This window comes from Brassica napus, chromosome C4 (assembly GCF_020379485.1).
Source record: "Brassica napus cultivar Da-Ae chromosome C4, Da-Ae, whole genome shotgun sequence".
In the NCBI taxonomy this organism is placed as follows: Eukaryota; Viridiplantae; Streptophyta; class Magnoliopsida; order Brassicales; family Brassicaceae; genus Brassica; species Brassica napus.
The window spans coordinates 29,277,128-29,291,164 of record NC_063447.1 but is presented as its reverse complement, the minus strand read 5'-3'; the positions used below and the strand labels follow the sequence as shown (position 1 = coordinate 29,291,164).

The 14,037-nt window shown below is 35.3% G+C and overlaps 3 protein-coding genes and 1 pseudogene across 4 annotated transcripts; all 4 read left to right on the top strand.

Annotated features, from left to right (window-relative positions):
- Nucleotides 1-671: 671 nt before the first annotated feature.
- On the top strand, nt 672-3,052 carry LOC106395802 (metal tolerance protein A1). Its single transcript, XM_048753876.1, has 2 exons — nt 672-1,400; nt 2,290-3,052. Exons 1-2 carry the CDS (start codon nt 741-743, stop codon nt 2,554-2,556), a joined length of 927 nt encoding a protein of 308 aa, XP_048609833.1. The 5' UTR covers nt 672-740; the 3' UTR covers nt 2,557-3,052.
- Nucleotides 3,053-3,744: 692 nt separating this feature from the next.
- Nucleotides 3,745-5,906, top strand: LOC106391440 (villin-4-like). 2 transcript variants are annotated; one of them, XM_048753873.1, is made up of 7 exons: nt 3,745-3,881; nt 4,126-4,266; nt 4,376-4,504; nt 4,584-4,649; nt 4,740-5,063; nt 5,154-5,392; nt 5,477-5,906. In XM_048753873.1, the coding sequence occupies exons 2-5, from the start codon at nt 4,162-4,164 to the stop codon at nt 5,043-5,045; spliced, it is 606 nt and encodes a 201-aa protein (XP_048609830.1). In that variant the 5' UTR covers nt 3,745-3,881; nt 4,126-4,161; the 3' UTR covers nt 5,046-5,063; nt 5,154-5,392; nt 5,477-5,906. The 2 variants fall into 2 exon arrangements, with proteins under 2 accessions (XP_048609830.1, XP_048609832.1); XM_048753875.1 differs by having other exon boundaries at nt 3,745-4,033.
- Nucleotides 5,907-8,621: 2,715 nt separating this feature from the next.
- Nucleotides 8,622-11,922, top strand: LOC125585213 (metal tolerance protein A1-like). The gene is made up of 2 exons (XM_048753872.1): nt 8,622-10,212; nt 10,521-11,922. Exons 1-2 carry the CDS (start codon nt 9,511-9,513, stop codon nt 10,785-10,787), a joined length of 969 nt encoding a protein of 322 aa, XP_048609829.1. The 5' UTR covers nt 8,622-9,510; the 3' UTR covers nt 10,788-11,922.
- A 170-nt stretch (nt 11,923-12,092) lies between these two features.
- Nucleotides 12,093-13,745, top strand: LOC106395495 (annotated as a pseudogene).
- Nucleotides 13,746-14,037: the final 292 nt, after the last annotated feature.

Genomic DNA, 14,037 nt, shown 5'->3' with positions numbered 1-14,037 from the left:
AAGGTCAGGGAACACGACCGTTACATTCTGTTGCGCCTCGTGCCCGCTTTTCCCAACATAACATTGGTCTAAATTTTATTATATAGCCCATTTTATAACTCTTTTAAAAGGCCTCTTTAATAAATTGGCCCAAATATAACTAAACCAAAACTATAATAAGTTGACTCCCGATTTTTTTCCCTGTTTCAGATTCTTTCGAATTGGCCTAACTCGGAATCTGATGTCGCTTGGATTTCGTCATTGTTACACTTACATTAGATTGGATATTAACTTAAATATAAATTTTATAATGCTTCTACGCTTGTTATATTATATGATTAAGGCTTTGAGTCTTTGACTCTCTGTTATGGTATCCGTATGTTGTCATTATCATTAACTCTTGGGCTCTAATTAATTACTAAAAATATATAAACTCTCTTTTCTTGAATCCTTGTCTAGTTGTGGAATGCATGTATCAAACTCCTTCATGTCTCAAACTCTAAACATCACACTCTTGAATTGAGTTTCTACAAGGTAACAAAATATATATATGCTCTATTAAATTGTATTCGTATAGTCCATTCGTTCAAGCTCTAGACCTCACATTTTTATTTTTTTTGGCAGATGGATTCAACAAGAAGTATAGACTAGTTTGTGTAGAAACTGCTTGTGGACTTTCAACTTCTTCAAGTGATGATGCTAAGGAACGTTCTGCTTCGATGTGAAAGCTTTGTTTCGTTGTGGTGTTATGTATTTTGTTCATGAGCATTGAAGTTGTTGGTGGCATCAAGGCAAATAGTTTGGCTATACTAACCGATGCAACTCATTTGCTCACTGATGTTGCTGCTTTTTCTATCTCAATGCTCTCCCTGTGGGCTTCTTCCTTGGAAGCCAATCCGAGGCAGAGTTACGGGTTCTTCAGGATTGAGATTTTGGGTGCTCTTGTCTCAATCCAGCTCATTTGGTTACTCACTGGGATCTTGGTCTATGAAGCCATAACTAGACTCATTCAACAGACTAATGATGATGTTGATGGTTTCTTTATGGTTCTTGTTGCTGCTTTTGGTTTAGTTGTTAACATCATAATGATTGTTGTGCTTGGACATGATCATGGTAATGGCCATTGTCATAGTCATAGTCATAATCATGAGCATGGTCATGGCATTCATGATCATGATCATGGTCATGGAGATAATGATGAGCAATTGTTGGAGAAACCGAAGGAAGGGAGGAACATCAATGTGCAAGGAGCTTATCTTCATGTTCTTGGAGATTTAATCCAAAGCATTGGAGTAATGATCGGAGGGGGAATGATTTGGTATAACCCTAAATGGAAAATAATTGACCATATCTGCACGTTAGTATTTTCTATTATTTTTTTAGGGACAACCCTTCATTGGAACTCGTTTTTGACAAAAACGGTTTTGGGCCATTTTCGGTAAGTTTCTGTGCGAAGAAGTTTCTCGGAATAACCGAATGTTTGAAAAACACTATGAAGTAGTGTAACCTCATGTCAAAACCGAAGTTGTTGTGAATGAGAAATAGAAGTCCAAATTTAGTGACTTACAAAGTTTGTAAAGCTTTAAAATTTGGCTAAGTATAAAAATTAGCAAATGTCACACATTGGATATTTTGGCTTGGATTTGAATTTGTTAGATGGATATTGTGTCCACTACTTATTCATATAAATTTTATTGATGACTATTTTATGTTTGTAAAACATAAAATGAAAATCCAAATTAAAAAAAATATTATTTATGTTTGATTTGATCAAATAAATAATATATTTCTTATTGTTAAGTCATTAAAAAATCAAGTCAAAGGGAATCAAATACCATAATGACAACATTGATTTTTGACTTAAAGGACTCCATTGTTCTCAACGTTTGGTTTTAAAAACCATAACGTAATGTCATTTCATTTCCTATAAATAAGGCTTGTTAGCCATAAGGAAAGAGACGAACACATTGATACGAGCAACAACACAATTATCCTATGTTGAATAGTGATATTTTATCTTTATTTATATTTTTTGAATCTGAGAGTGCATCACAGAAATATGGTCGATAGATTCTGTTTTCGGTGATGGTAAACAGAAACAATGCTGCAGTTGTATCCTGAGAATCTGAGCGCTATAAAACCGTCACACTACGGGGCGTTTAAAGATTTAAGGAAAGAGATTAACTATCTCGACTCTGCAATTCTTCTTTATTCTTATATTTCGGTATTGTAATTTTGATTTATGTTCTTATTATTATTTACAATATCAATTCTCCTATGATAGTAAAATAAGGTTCCTACATCCCTAAGATGCTTCGAAGCATACTTGATGTTTTAATGGAGAGTACACCGAGAGAGATCGATGCAAAGCAGCTTGAAAAAGGATTAATGGAGATTGAGGAAGTGGTGTCTGTTCATGAACTTCATATTTGGGCAATTACAGTTGGAAAGGTATTGTTTTCTTGTCATGTCAAGATTAAACAAGAAGCTAATGATGCTATGGTGCTTAACAAAGTGACTGATTATATTTGGAGAGAGTATAGTATCAGTCACGTTACCATACAAATCGAGCGTTAAAATAACAAAGCAAGTTGATATCTCTTATTTTCTGTCATTTTCATCATCCAAATTCAGTCTTTCTTTTCGTTTTTTTGCTTAATCGTGTTCTTTCCTTTACATTGTTGTTTGATATCTCATTGTTTTTATTTATGAAAAAGGTTTTTTTATTCTTGTCTTAAAAATGACAGCTAAAAGGACATGAGGTTAGGTTTTTGTGTTATGTTACTATAGAAGAATCTGAATCATTAAGGCTTATCTTTGATAATAGGCAATACAGAAAAGAGTGGGGGCATGTTTGTCCTGAGAGCAAATAACCATAGCTCGTGTGTGACACTAGCAACCATATGAGTATATTACAGTACACAATTGATAACAACAACAAAAAAAGATTTCAAACTTTCTTTGGAGTTTTAGTCTAGTTGATAAGGTTTCTAAGGTCTTCGTTAACTATACAAAGGTTGACTCTTTGTTTCTTTGTTGAGGATTTTGTGAGACTGAATATGAGTTAACCCACTAGGACTGAGATTGTAGACATGACTGGGACATTTTATAGTACAAACACTGTTTAATGCCGTAGACGCCAAGGCATCAGTAATAGATAAGATTCCCTGTTATACAATACTAAAAGGGGAATACTCTCAAATTCTAAGCTGTCCACGTCCTCTTAAAAAATCATCCAATCAGAAGGCTTCATTTTACACGTCATCGTCGAAACTGGTTTCATTTTGGGTTTTTCTTTTTAACAATTTAAACGGCCCATTAAGCCCAAAATACCTCAAGAGTCTGAAGCGTAAGTTTTTTTGTTCTTCTCAGATTATCTCACATCATCGTCACCGATCAAATTCTACACTCATACGTTACAGTAACCTAAGCATCATCAATCTATTATCCTCTTGAAAGTACCTTAAATGGGGTTGTTCCATCTCCCCTTATATCTCTTTCTATATAAAGTGTTCTGTCTGATCTTCAATCAACCCTAATTGAAAAATCTATTCTGAAGAAGCTACAGCAACTGCCATGAAATCCACCGGTAAATCTCCCTCACCACCAGAATGTCTTCAGTCGCCACCGGTACCGCCGAATCTGGGCTCAGTTTTCGGTTAATCAATTTCTAAGAGGTATCAGCCGAAGCCGGGTTTGGTTTCAGTATCTATCATTAGATTATTAAGAAAAAACTAACTCTTTGTGATTTGTGTAACAGCTTCAGGGTGTGGATGATGCCACTGACAAGAGTAAGAAAGTGTTGACCACTATGTCAAGAAGAATGACAAGGAACAAATGGATCGTTGGTTCAGGGATCTTGGCTCTCATTCTCGCGATCATCTTTGATCATCTCATACAAGGTTTCTCATTACAATACTCAAAACACATAAATTCATCGTGGCTGTGTTTATATATGGTACATGTTCTTTTCATTGACGCGCGACCCGCGGCTGCGACACAAATTCTAAAGGGAAAGAGGCTAGAATAAAAGCAAGTTGAAACCGTATACTAAGTAATAATGTGAATACATGTGAGAATATTACTTAGGAATGCAACATGCTTTGGCATGTGGCTCAACCTCAAGTATTTGTTATGTTTTGGCAGGTGACAGAGATATATAACTTCACACAGGATGACTTGATGACCGAAGATATATTTATAGTAGACTGTCACCCAGAGATCTTTGTATGGGTTGGCCAAGAAGTAGTCCCCAAGAACAAGTTGCTAGCTTTAACTATTGGAGAGGTTAGATTTATTAGACACATTGCAAACAGAACTCTTGAGAGAATTAGTCTCAAAAGATCTTGAAACCTTAGGCAAAAGTTACTCATCTATCTATACTTTGTTTCCTTAGAATTTCATCGAGAAAGATTCTCTCCTGGAAAAGTTATCCCCTGAAGCCCCTATATATGTGATCATGGAAGGTGGTGAGCCAAGTTTCTTCACCCGGTTTTTCACTTCTTGGGATTCCTCAAAATCTTCTGTAAGTACCAAACACCTTCAATTAATACATAGAAGGAGACCTTGACAAAGTATTGAACACTCTCTTTGTTTGCTTACAGATGCATGGAAACTCATTCCAAAGAAAACTCAAAATTGTCAAAAATGGTGGAACTCCAGTTGCAGATGTAAAGACTCTTCATGCTTTTCCTTTTAATAGATGATCTTTGTTTGTTTGTTTGTTTGTTTATCTCTTTTGTTGTTGCTTTGATGAGTAGAAACCAAAACGAAGAACTCCAGCCTCATATGGTGGCCGTGCCAGTGTTCCTGAGAAGTCACAGCAGCGGTCAAGAACCATGTCTTTAAGTCCAGACAGGGTTCGTGTGAGGGGAAGATCTCCAGCGTTCAATGCACTCGCAGCAACATTTGAGAACCAGAACGCAAGAAACCTCTCAACTCCTCCCCCAGTAGTTAGAAAACTCTACCCGAGATCTGTTACTCCTGATTCCGCAAGGCTTGCTCCCAAGTCTGCAGCCATTGCTTCTCGTAGTGCCCTTTTAAAACACCTCCTCAGGAACCTTTAATCCCAAAATCCATCAAAGGTAATACCTGAAAGTGTCAATCTATATCATCTTTGTTCTCATTTTTTTCACTTTTGAGTGTTGACCTTTTGAGCTTTGTTGGACATGAAGCGAGCCCTAAGACACCTGAGTCTCCAGCGCCAGAATCCAGCTCAAAAGGAAAGGAAGAGAAAAAGGAAAATGACAAGGAGGGGGAGAAATCGATGAGCAGCAAGATAGTATCTCTGACGATTCAAGCAGATGCTAAAGAAGGTGTGGTAGACGAAGAAGATTTGCCAGCTTACCCATACGGACGTCTCAAGACAACTTCACCTGATCCTGTGACAGACATTGATGTAACAAGGAGAGAGGTAAGTTCAAACCAACAATCAATTTTTTTTCATTTTGTAAATGGAAAGAGGATGTTTACAGTTGTTGGTCTCTGTTATATATAGGCTTACCTTTCATCAGAGGAGTTCAAAGAGAAGTTTGGTATGACGAAAGAAGCTTTCTACAAGCTGCCTAAATGGAAACAAAACAAATTCAAGATGGCTGTTCAACTCTTCTGAGAATGATCATCCTTCTCAATGAGACAGTGTCAGTGCATTTTAAGCTGCTGCTTCTGCTCCTGAGAAGCTTAAATAACATTTTTTTCATGGCTTGCGGTTGGGGGAAGCGCAACTATAATCGGTTTTTGTTATGAAATCTTCAATTCTAGATTGTGATTACATATCTTGAGATAGGAAACTCAAGTTCTCTTTCTTGCTAATTACAACTATTGTGGTGACCAGTGAATCCACTTACGGCTCTCTTTGTTTTGGATTATTGGTTGTATGGAACTAATCAATCATACACGTATCTATTATCATGATTTTCTTCTTTTTTTAATTTGGTTTTTAAATATTAACCCCTTTTTTTTTGCTAAAAGGTTATTATAGATACGTATCTATTATCATGGATGTTAATTTTTTTGAGTTATTTGTTTCTGTTGAATTGATTTTTATCCTAATGTGTTACTGTTTCGTTGAAGTTTTAACATTATCGGAAGTTTCTAAGTATTAATTTCATATTGTGTTTATGTGTAATGGGCTTAGGGGGCGACTGGTTTTCCCGCTACCACCTGCAAACGCAGCTTTTGCGGTTGGTAGCGGTTGTCGGCTGTTTGCAACAATCACTCAAATCGTTCTAAACCGCTTCAAACCGCTCTGAATCTCATAAATTCAAAAGCTGGCTCCAGCTAGCGTTTGCGGCTGCGGGCTGTTGCGGAAGGGTAAATTTTTTTCGTTTTTTAAAACAATATATATACAAAAGTAAAAATATTTAATAAAAAAATTAAAATTGAAGTTATGAAAATATTAAAATATATCTATTATATTTTAATTAATATTATAAAATTTTATAATAAAAACATTTTCAATAAAATTTTAACAATTAAAATTATAACTTTCTAAATATAACTTTTATATTTATTATAATTTTATGATTTTTGATATTTTTATAAGTATATTAAATGTAAATATTGTTAATTTATTATTTGACAGTTACCGCATTTGGTAGTTAACCAGTCATAAGGCACCCGCAAACGCACCAATTTTTAACCGCAGTACCAGTTGTACAAATCTCTTAAAACTGCTAGAAACCGCAACCACCCGCATCCACAAACTCCCGCAGCCGCAACCGCAACCGCTGCGTTTGAACCAGTCAGACCCTTAATAGTGATGGTGATGTTATTTACATGAAATTCATGGGCGGCTTCAGTGCAAATGCAATGGTTACAAAATAAAATACCTGCTTTATCTCCACTTTTAGAATTAGTTTCATTACAAAGTTCTCTCCGTTTTCTTTGTTTGATGAAAATATAAAAATAAATTGTATGCAGCAAATGTTTATAAGAAGAAAGCTGAAGGTCCTATGAAAACATGAACATGACATGGTATAGTTACTGGTATGAGTTTCAAAAATTCTGTATCGTCCTCTTCGCTTCTTATGTCGCCAGTTTGTATGATATTGCATCAGATAATGTCTTGAATTATTCTCTATGTTTCAAATAATAGCTCTGTTTAGAGAGAGCGGAAGCTGTAAATCTTCAGTAACTGTGGCAGAGGTTAACGATCCTAATCAGGACAGATCACTCTTCATGAAGTTGATATTAAGGCCATCAGTTGAAATGGCAAAGGCAGGAAACGAGGCTGGTGAGGCAAAAATCGGTTTTGTTCAGTGTAAGTAAATAATCAGCGCAAGCATTGCTTACGAAAAAGTAGGAGAGGCTACTGGAACCAGGCCCGGCTCAAGAAATGGGTGTGCCCTGTACCATCTAATATTATTTTGCTATGTTCGTGCTATGTTTGTATATGATTATAAAAAATTAGACCTTTATTTGTGATAATTTTAGAGTTTAGGACCCTAAAACTATACAGAAATTGTAATAAAATATTGAGGACCCTGTGCATTTGCACCAAGGGCACACCCACAAAGCCGTCACTGACTGAAACCAGTATCGTCTATGTAGCTGAGCTATTAACGCTCATGGCTTCATTAGTGGACTACAACAGGCATCTTTAACGGCACTTGATCAAATATGCAGCCCTAATTTCCGGATTTAAGCTAAATTGAAAGATGTATTCCCAGTTGCAGGCCTATGATACAATGGTGGGTGAAAAGGACTTCAGTTATCAAGCAGCAAATAGTATAGTGGTAGCCATAGCAATTTTTAAAGAGCCAATGGTGCGTGTGGTTTAGGGATGAAGCAACAGTTACTGTTGATACTTAGTCAGAGTTTGTGGTTCATGACCCATTGGACCTGATTATGGTTAATTGCAGAGGTTAGAAAGAAAAGCAAGCCACTGATCCCAATATATAAGAGGGTGTCTATGTTTCTTTAGTACAACTTCATTTGACTGCTTCTACGAAAACATGTTAAAGGATTACCTACCAGGTAACAATCATATTTTTGAATAGTAAGGCCACTGTCTAATAGAAATCATATTTTTGAATAGTAAGGCCAGGGTCTAATAGAAGCACTGAAAAGTTTTCTAACACATGCGTTCATGTTAAGATCAACTTTAGGATATAACCCACACTAATTTAAATTTAAATTTAAATTTTCTAACACATGCGTTCAGGTAAATATTACAAATTTTATGTCAAAGTACATTTAAATTTAGTTTAACTTTTCCTCACTAATTTAAATTGTTTATCTATACTAATTTAAAATTTTAAAGCAATAATGAATGTTTAAGTACATGTTCCTACTCCAAGATAAAAACAACATTGAAAGACCATTATATATATGTACATAATACGAAATATGAATATATATATATACATATATATTGAATTTTTTAAAAACATTATAATACAAAAACAGTTCTACACAAAACCAAACTACATTACTCTTTTTAGTATAGAATATGTGCTAGAGAAAAAAGATAGAATTTCATATTTCGAATATACATCAAAGAAAAAAATAAAGTTGTTAGAAATATACAGATCAAGTTAGTACAAAAATATTTACAGATTATGTTAAGGAACTAAATACAAAATTAAAGTAAACAATTAGCATCCGAGCGTAGCATGGGCACACAGACTTGATGAGTTTATAATATATAAAAATATAAATTAAAGATATTCCAAACAAAAAATTATAATCTTTCAAAGCATTCCACTTTAATTTTCAAGTATTATATAAAATATATAAATGATAATATCAACCCAAAATAAAATTAATTTGTTTTAAACCTTGAGGTTTAATTTATACTCTTCAGTTTCAAAAACCTTGAGTTTTAGCACAAAATATCTTAAATTTTGAATATAAATGTATTTTTGTAATTTAATATTTTTCACAACTTTTAACCACTCAAAATTTGATAAACACAATTAGTTTTTTTAAGTTAACAATTTACCATTAATACCTAATAAAAGTGCATTGACAGTAAAAAAAATCATTTGAAACAATTTTTTTTAAAGTATAGAACCTTTTTAAAAACAGATAAACCGCTTAATATTAAAATTATATAAATTTCATAGACAAACAAACCGCGCGTAGCGCAGTAAAACCTCTAGTTAACTTAAATATAAATTTTATAATGCTTCTACGCTTGTTATATTATATGATTAAGGCTTTGAGTCTTTGACTCTCTGTTATGGTATCCGTATGTTGTCATTATCATTAACTCTTGGGCTCTAATTAATTACTAAAAATATATAAACTCTCTTTTCTTGAATCCTTGTCTAGTTGTGGAATGCATGTATCAAACTCCTTCATGTCTCAAACTCTAAACATCACACTCTTGAATTGAGTTTCTACAAGGTAACAAAATATATATATGCTCTATTGTATTCGTATAGTCCATTCGTTCAAGGTCTAGACCTCACATTTTTATTTTTTTTGGCAGATGGATTCAACAAGAAGTATAGACTAGTTTGTGTAGAAACTGCTTGTGGACTTTCAACTTCTTCAAGTGATGATGCTAAGGAACGTTCTGCTTCGATGCGAAAGCTTTGTTTCGTTGTGGTGTTATGTATTTTGTTCATGAGCATTGAAGTTGTTGGTGGCATCAAGGCAAATAGTTTGGCTATACTAACCAATGCAACTCATTTGCTCACTGATGTTGCTGCTTTTTCTATCTCAATGCTCTCCTTGTGGGCTTCTTCTTGGGAAGCCAATCCGAGGCAGAGTTACGGGTTCTTCAGGATTGAGATTTTGGGTGCTCTTGTCTCAATCCAGCTCATTTGGTTACTCACTGGGATCTTGGTCTATGAAGCCATAACTAGACTCATTCAACAGACTAATGATGATGTTGATGGTTTCTTTATGGTTCTTGTTGCTGCTTTTGGTTTAGTTGTTAACATCATAATGATTGTTGTGCTTGGACATGATCATGGTAATGGCCATTGTCATAGTCATAGTCATAATCATGAGCATGGTCATGGCGTGCATGATCATGATCATGGTCATGGAGATAATGATGAGAAATTGTTGGAGAAACCGAAGGAAGGGAGGAACATCAATGTGCAAGGAGCTTATCTTCATGTTCTTGGAGATTTAATCCAAAGCATTGGAGTAATGATCGGAGGGAGAATGATTTGGTATAACCCTAAATGGAAAATAATTGACCATATCTGCACGTTAGTATTTTCTATTATTGTTTTAGGGACAACCCTTCATTGGAACTCGTTTTTGACAAAAACGGTTTTGGGCCATTTTCGGCAAGTTTCTGTGCGAAGAAGTTTGTCGGAATAACCGAATGTTTGAAAAACACTATGAAGTAGTGTAACCTCATGCCAAAACCGAAGTTGTTGTGAATGAGAAATAGAAGTCCAAATTTAGTGACTTACAAAGTTTGTAAAGCTTTAAAATTTGGCTAAGTATAAAAATTAGCAAATGTCACACATTGGATATTTGGGTTTGGATTTGAATTTGTTAGATGGATATTGTGTCCACTACTTACAAATATCAATTCTCCTATGGTAGTAAAATAAGGTTCCTACACCCCTAAGATGCTTCGAAGCATACTTGATGTTTTAATGGAGAGTACACCGAGAGAGATCGATGCAAAGCAGCTTGAAAAAGGATTAATGGAGATTGAGGAAGTGGTGTCTGTTCATGAGCTTCATATTTGGGCAATTACAGTTGGAAAGGTATTGTTTTCTTGTCATGTCAAGATTAAACAAGAAGCTAATGATGCTATGGTGCTTAACAAAGTGACTGATTATATTTGGAGAGAGTATAGTATCAGTCACGTTACCATACAAATCGAGCGTTAAAATAACGAAGCAAGTTGATATCTCTTATTTTCTGTCATTTTCATCATCCAAATTCAATCTTTCTTTTCGTTTTTTTGCTTAATCGTGTTCTTTCCTTTACATTGTTGTTTGATATCTCATTGTTTTTATTTATGAAAAAAGTTTTTTTATTCTTGTCTTAAAAATGACAGCTAAAAGGACATGAGGTTAGGTTTTTGTGTTATGTTACTATAGAAGAATCTGAATCATTAAGACTTATCTTTGATAATAGGCAATACCGAAAAGAGTGGGGGCATGTTTGTCCTGAGAGCAAATAACCATAGCTCGTGTGTGACACTAGCAACCATATGAGTATATTACAGTACACAATTGATAACAACAACAAAAAAAGATTTCAAACTTTCTTTGGAGTTTTAGTCTAGTTGATAAGGTTTCTAAGGTCTTCGTTAACTATACAAAGGTTGACTCTTTGTTTCTTTGTTGAGGATTTTGTGAGACTGGATATGAGTTTACCCACTAGGACTGAGATTGTAGACATGACTGGGACATTTTATAGTACAAACACTGTTTAATGCCGTAGACGCCAAGGCATCAGTAATAGATAAGATTCCCTGTTATTTAATTAATAGAGTCAAATCTTTTTGTTTTAATTGCTAGTCAATATATTAGACAAAACCCATACTTAAGAAATCATTAGAACATGATGGGAGCATCATAGAAATGGAATGGTGTGGTGTATAATGAAATGAATGATGGTATCTCTCATAAAGAATGATTTGAGTCATTGAGATATAATGAGAAAGATGACACAAACCTAATAGAAGCTCTCTTACCCATGACTTGTCTCTTTTTTACCTTCTTCTTCTGTGTAATATAAGAATGTCCCCACAAAGTCTTTTGTCTCTACTTCAAGACAAAACTGCCCCCGCCAATAATATCTCCATCTCTTCTCTGCTCTGCTCAGCCTCACTAACTCTTCTTACAGTAACAAAAAATATACATTTTCTTACCATTCTATTTTATTGCAGCTCCTCTGTTTTCTCCTCTACTAAAGAGTCACTGCTCTATATAGAGCTAACAGTTACAAGTCAAGAAAGACTCAGAATCAGAAGAGAGTACATGAGTTTCCTCTTCTGCTTCTTTGGTGTTTCTTAGCATTTATTGTTACAAACATCATTACATACTAATACATAACAAACAAAGGGCTCTCAAAAGGAGAGGTTTCAAGGACACATCAACCCTTGTGTATGTATTTTTTGCTTAATCTAGGAAGCTATCTCCAATCTTCTCTCTTCTCTTGTATCATTTACTCTCTTCCTAACATGTCCAGATACTTTTCATTCAATGATTTTATTATTAATTTTACAGAAAACAATTAAAAAAATTCTGCAATCATTGACCTCGCCGGTTATAACCTCATTCCTATGTATTTCTTGCAGTTTCTGGATAGAAAAGCAGATGCAAGAAGCCTAGAAGTTCAAGGATTCAAAGAAGTTCAACGCTTTGCCTTCAAAGAAGAAGAGGAAGAGAGCATGCAAGATACAGTGCCATTTCTACAAATGCTGCAAAGTGAAGAACCGAGTTTTCTAAGGCTATTGTCTCTTCAGAACCTCAAAGAGCCTTGGGAAGTCGAAAGCTTTCTTTCACAGGAGGGTCACCCACACTTCTATCAGAACCAAGTTTCAGCATTATACATAGAAGGAGCGAAACAAGCTTTGTCAAGCCAAGAAGCAGACATGATACTCCTCCATTCTTCCTCACCACAACACAAGCGCAAGAACAGCGATTTGCTGGCTCCTGATATGACTAGAGAGAAGAGGAAGAGGAGGAAAACTAAACCAAATAAAAACATTGAAGAGATAGAGAATCAAAGAATCAACCACATTGTTGTTGAACGAAACCGACGACGACGGATGAACGAACATATCAACTCTCTCCGTTCCCTTCTCCCACCTTCTTACATCCAACGAGTAATCTCAATAACAACAAAAAGTACATGAAAGTACCCTCAAAACCCTAAGTCTCTTAACTTGTATAGTGTTGTTGTCCCTGTAGGTAGACCAAGCATCCATTTGTAGGAGGAGCTATACACTACGCGAAGGTCCTTGAGCAAATAATACAATCACTTGAATCACAAAAGAGAACGCAACAGAGTAGTGGAGTCGAAAACAGAGTTCGCGAAGATGAAACTCGCGTCCCAAGTATCGAAACAACCGTGGTACAAAACCACGTTAACCTTAAAGTTGTATGTCGGAAGAGACAAGGAGAGCTTATCAGAGGAATCATCTCACTAGAAAAGCTTCGACTCACTGTTCTTCATCTCAATATCTCAACTTTGTCTCGTTTCTATGTCTCTTGTTGCTTCAACCTCAAGGTAACCTAACTATACCATTCCATGTATGTCTTACATTTCAGTTTACACACACCAACATTGAAAAATGCAAATCTTCAATGACAGAAAAAATCGTTTTTTAAACAGATGGAGGATGGTTGTGAACTTGACTCGGCCGACGAGATAAAGAAGGTGGCACATCAGATTTTCGATATGCCAATGAATTTGAATAACTAACAAATAAAACCTAAAATAAAAAGCTGACACTTTTTTTATTTAAAAAGATTTTGTTTTTCGTTCTTTCATTTTCTGACTGACAGAATTTTAAATTCTGTTTTGTTCGTATTAGTATTGGATTATTATTAGATTGTTATAAATCATATTGTGGATGTTTATAACCGGTCCGGTTCATAACCGTCCCAATGTTAGAGAGAGACGACCGTGAGGAGAGAGAGAGAGAGTCGACCGTGAGGAGAGAGAGAGAGAGAGAGAATCGACATCTTGACTTTTCCTTATTAGATTATGATTTGTACACTTTCCATATTTGTATTTCCTTTCTTTAGTGTTTCCATTATTCTATGACGGTGTAATTCCCTATATATAAAGGGCTCCTTATGTTTAAGAAGAATAAGAATATACAGTTTTTATTCTCTAGTTTCATAACACGTCATCAGCACGATAGAATCTAAATCCCTAAGCTAAAACAAACTGCCTAAAACCCTAACCCTAATCGGCGAACATCCTTACCGGCGAACCATCCTAATCCCGATCGCGAAACCTTACATCCCGATCCTTGTTTGCAATCTGTTCCCGATCAGCTTCAGCTTAAGGCGTTCCTGATCCTAGCTCAGATGATCTCGGCTTGTTCAACCTCAGCTCGCAAACAAGACGATCTCAGACAGCTCGCGGACAGCTCGCGACCCGATCAGCACGTTGGAC

What these genes read in the sequence shown, in the direction of transcription:
- LOC106395802 (XM_048753876.1), top strand. Translation starts at nt 741, where the DNA reads ATGAGCATTGAAGTTGTTGGTGGCATCAAGGCAAATAGTTTGGCTATA. An exon ending in ACTCGTTTTTGACAAAAACG is followed by an intron (nt 1,401 to 2,289) that starts GTTTTGGGCCAT and finishes TACATCCCTAAG; the next exon opens with ATGCTTCGAAGCATACTTGA.
- LOC106391440 (XM_048753873.1), top strand. Translation starts at nt 4,162, where the DNA reads ATGACCGAAGATATATTTATAGTAGACTGTCACCCAGAGATCTTTGTA. An exon ending in TAGCTTTAACTATTGGAGAG is followed by an intron (nt 4,267 to 4,375) that starts GTTAGATTTATT and finishes TTGTTTCCTTAG; the next exon opens with AATTTCATCGAGAAAGATTC. An exon ending in GGGATTCCTCAAAATCTTCT is followed by an intron (nt 4,505 to 4,583) that starts GTAAGTACCAAA and finishes GTTTGCTTACAG; the next exon opens with ATGCATGGAAACTCATTCCA.
- LOC125585213 (XM_048753872.1), top strand. Translation starts at nt 9,511, where the DNA reads ATGCGAAAGCTTTGTTTCGTTGTGGTGTTATGTATTTTGTTCATGAGC. An exon ending in ACTCGTTTTTGACAAAAACG is followed by an intron (nt 10,213 to 10,520) that starts GTTTTGGGCCAT and finishes TACACCCCTAAG; the next exon opens with ATGCTTCGAAGCATACTTGA.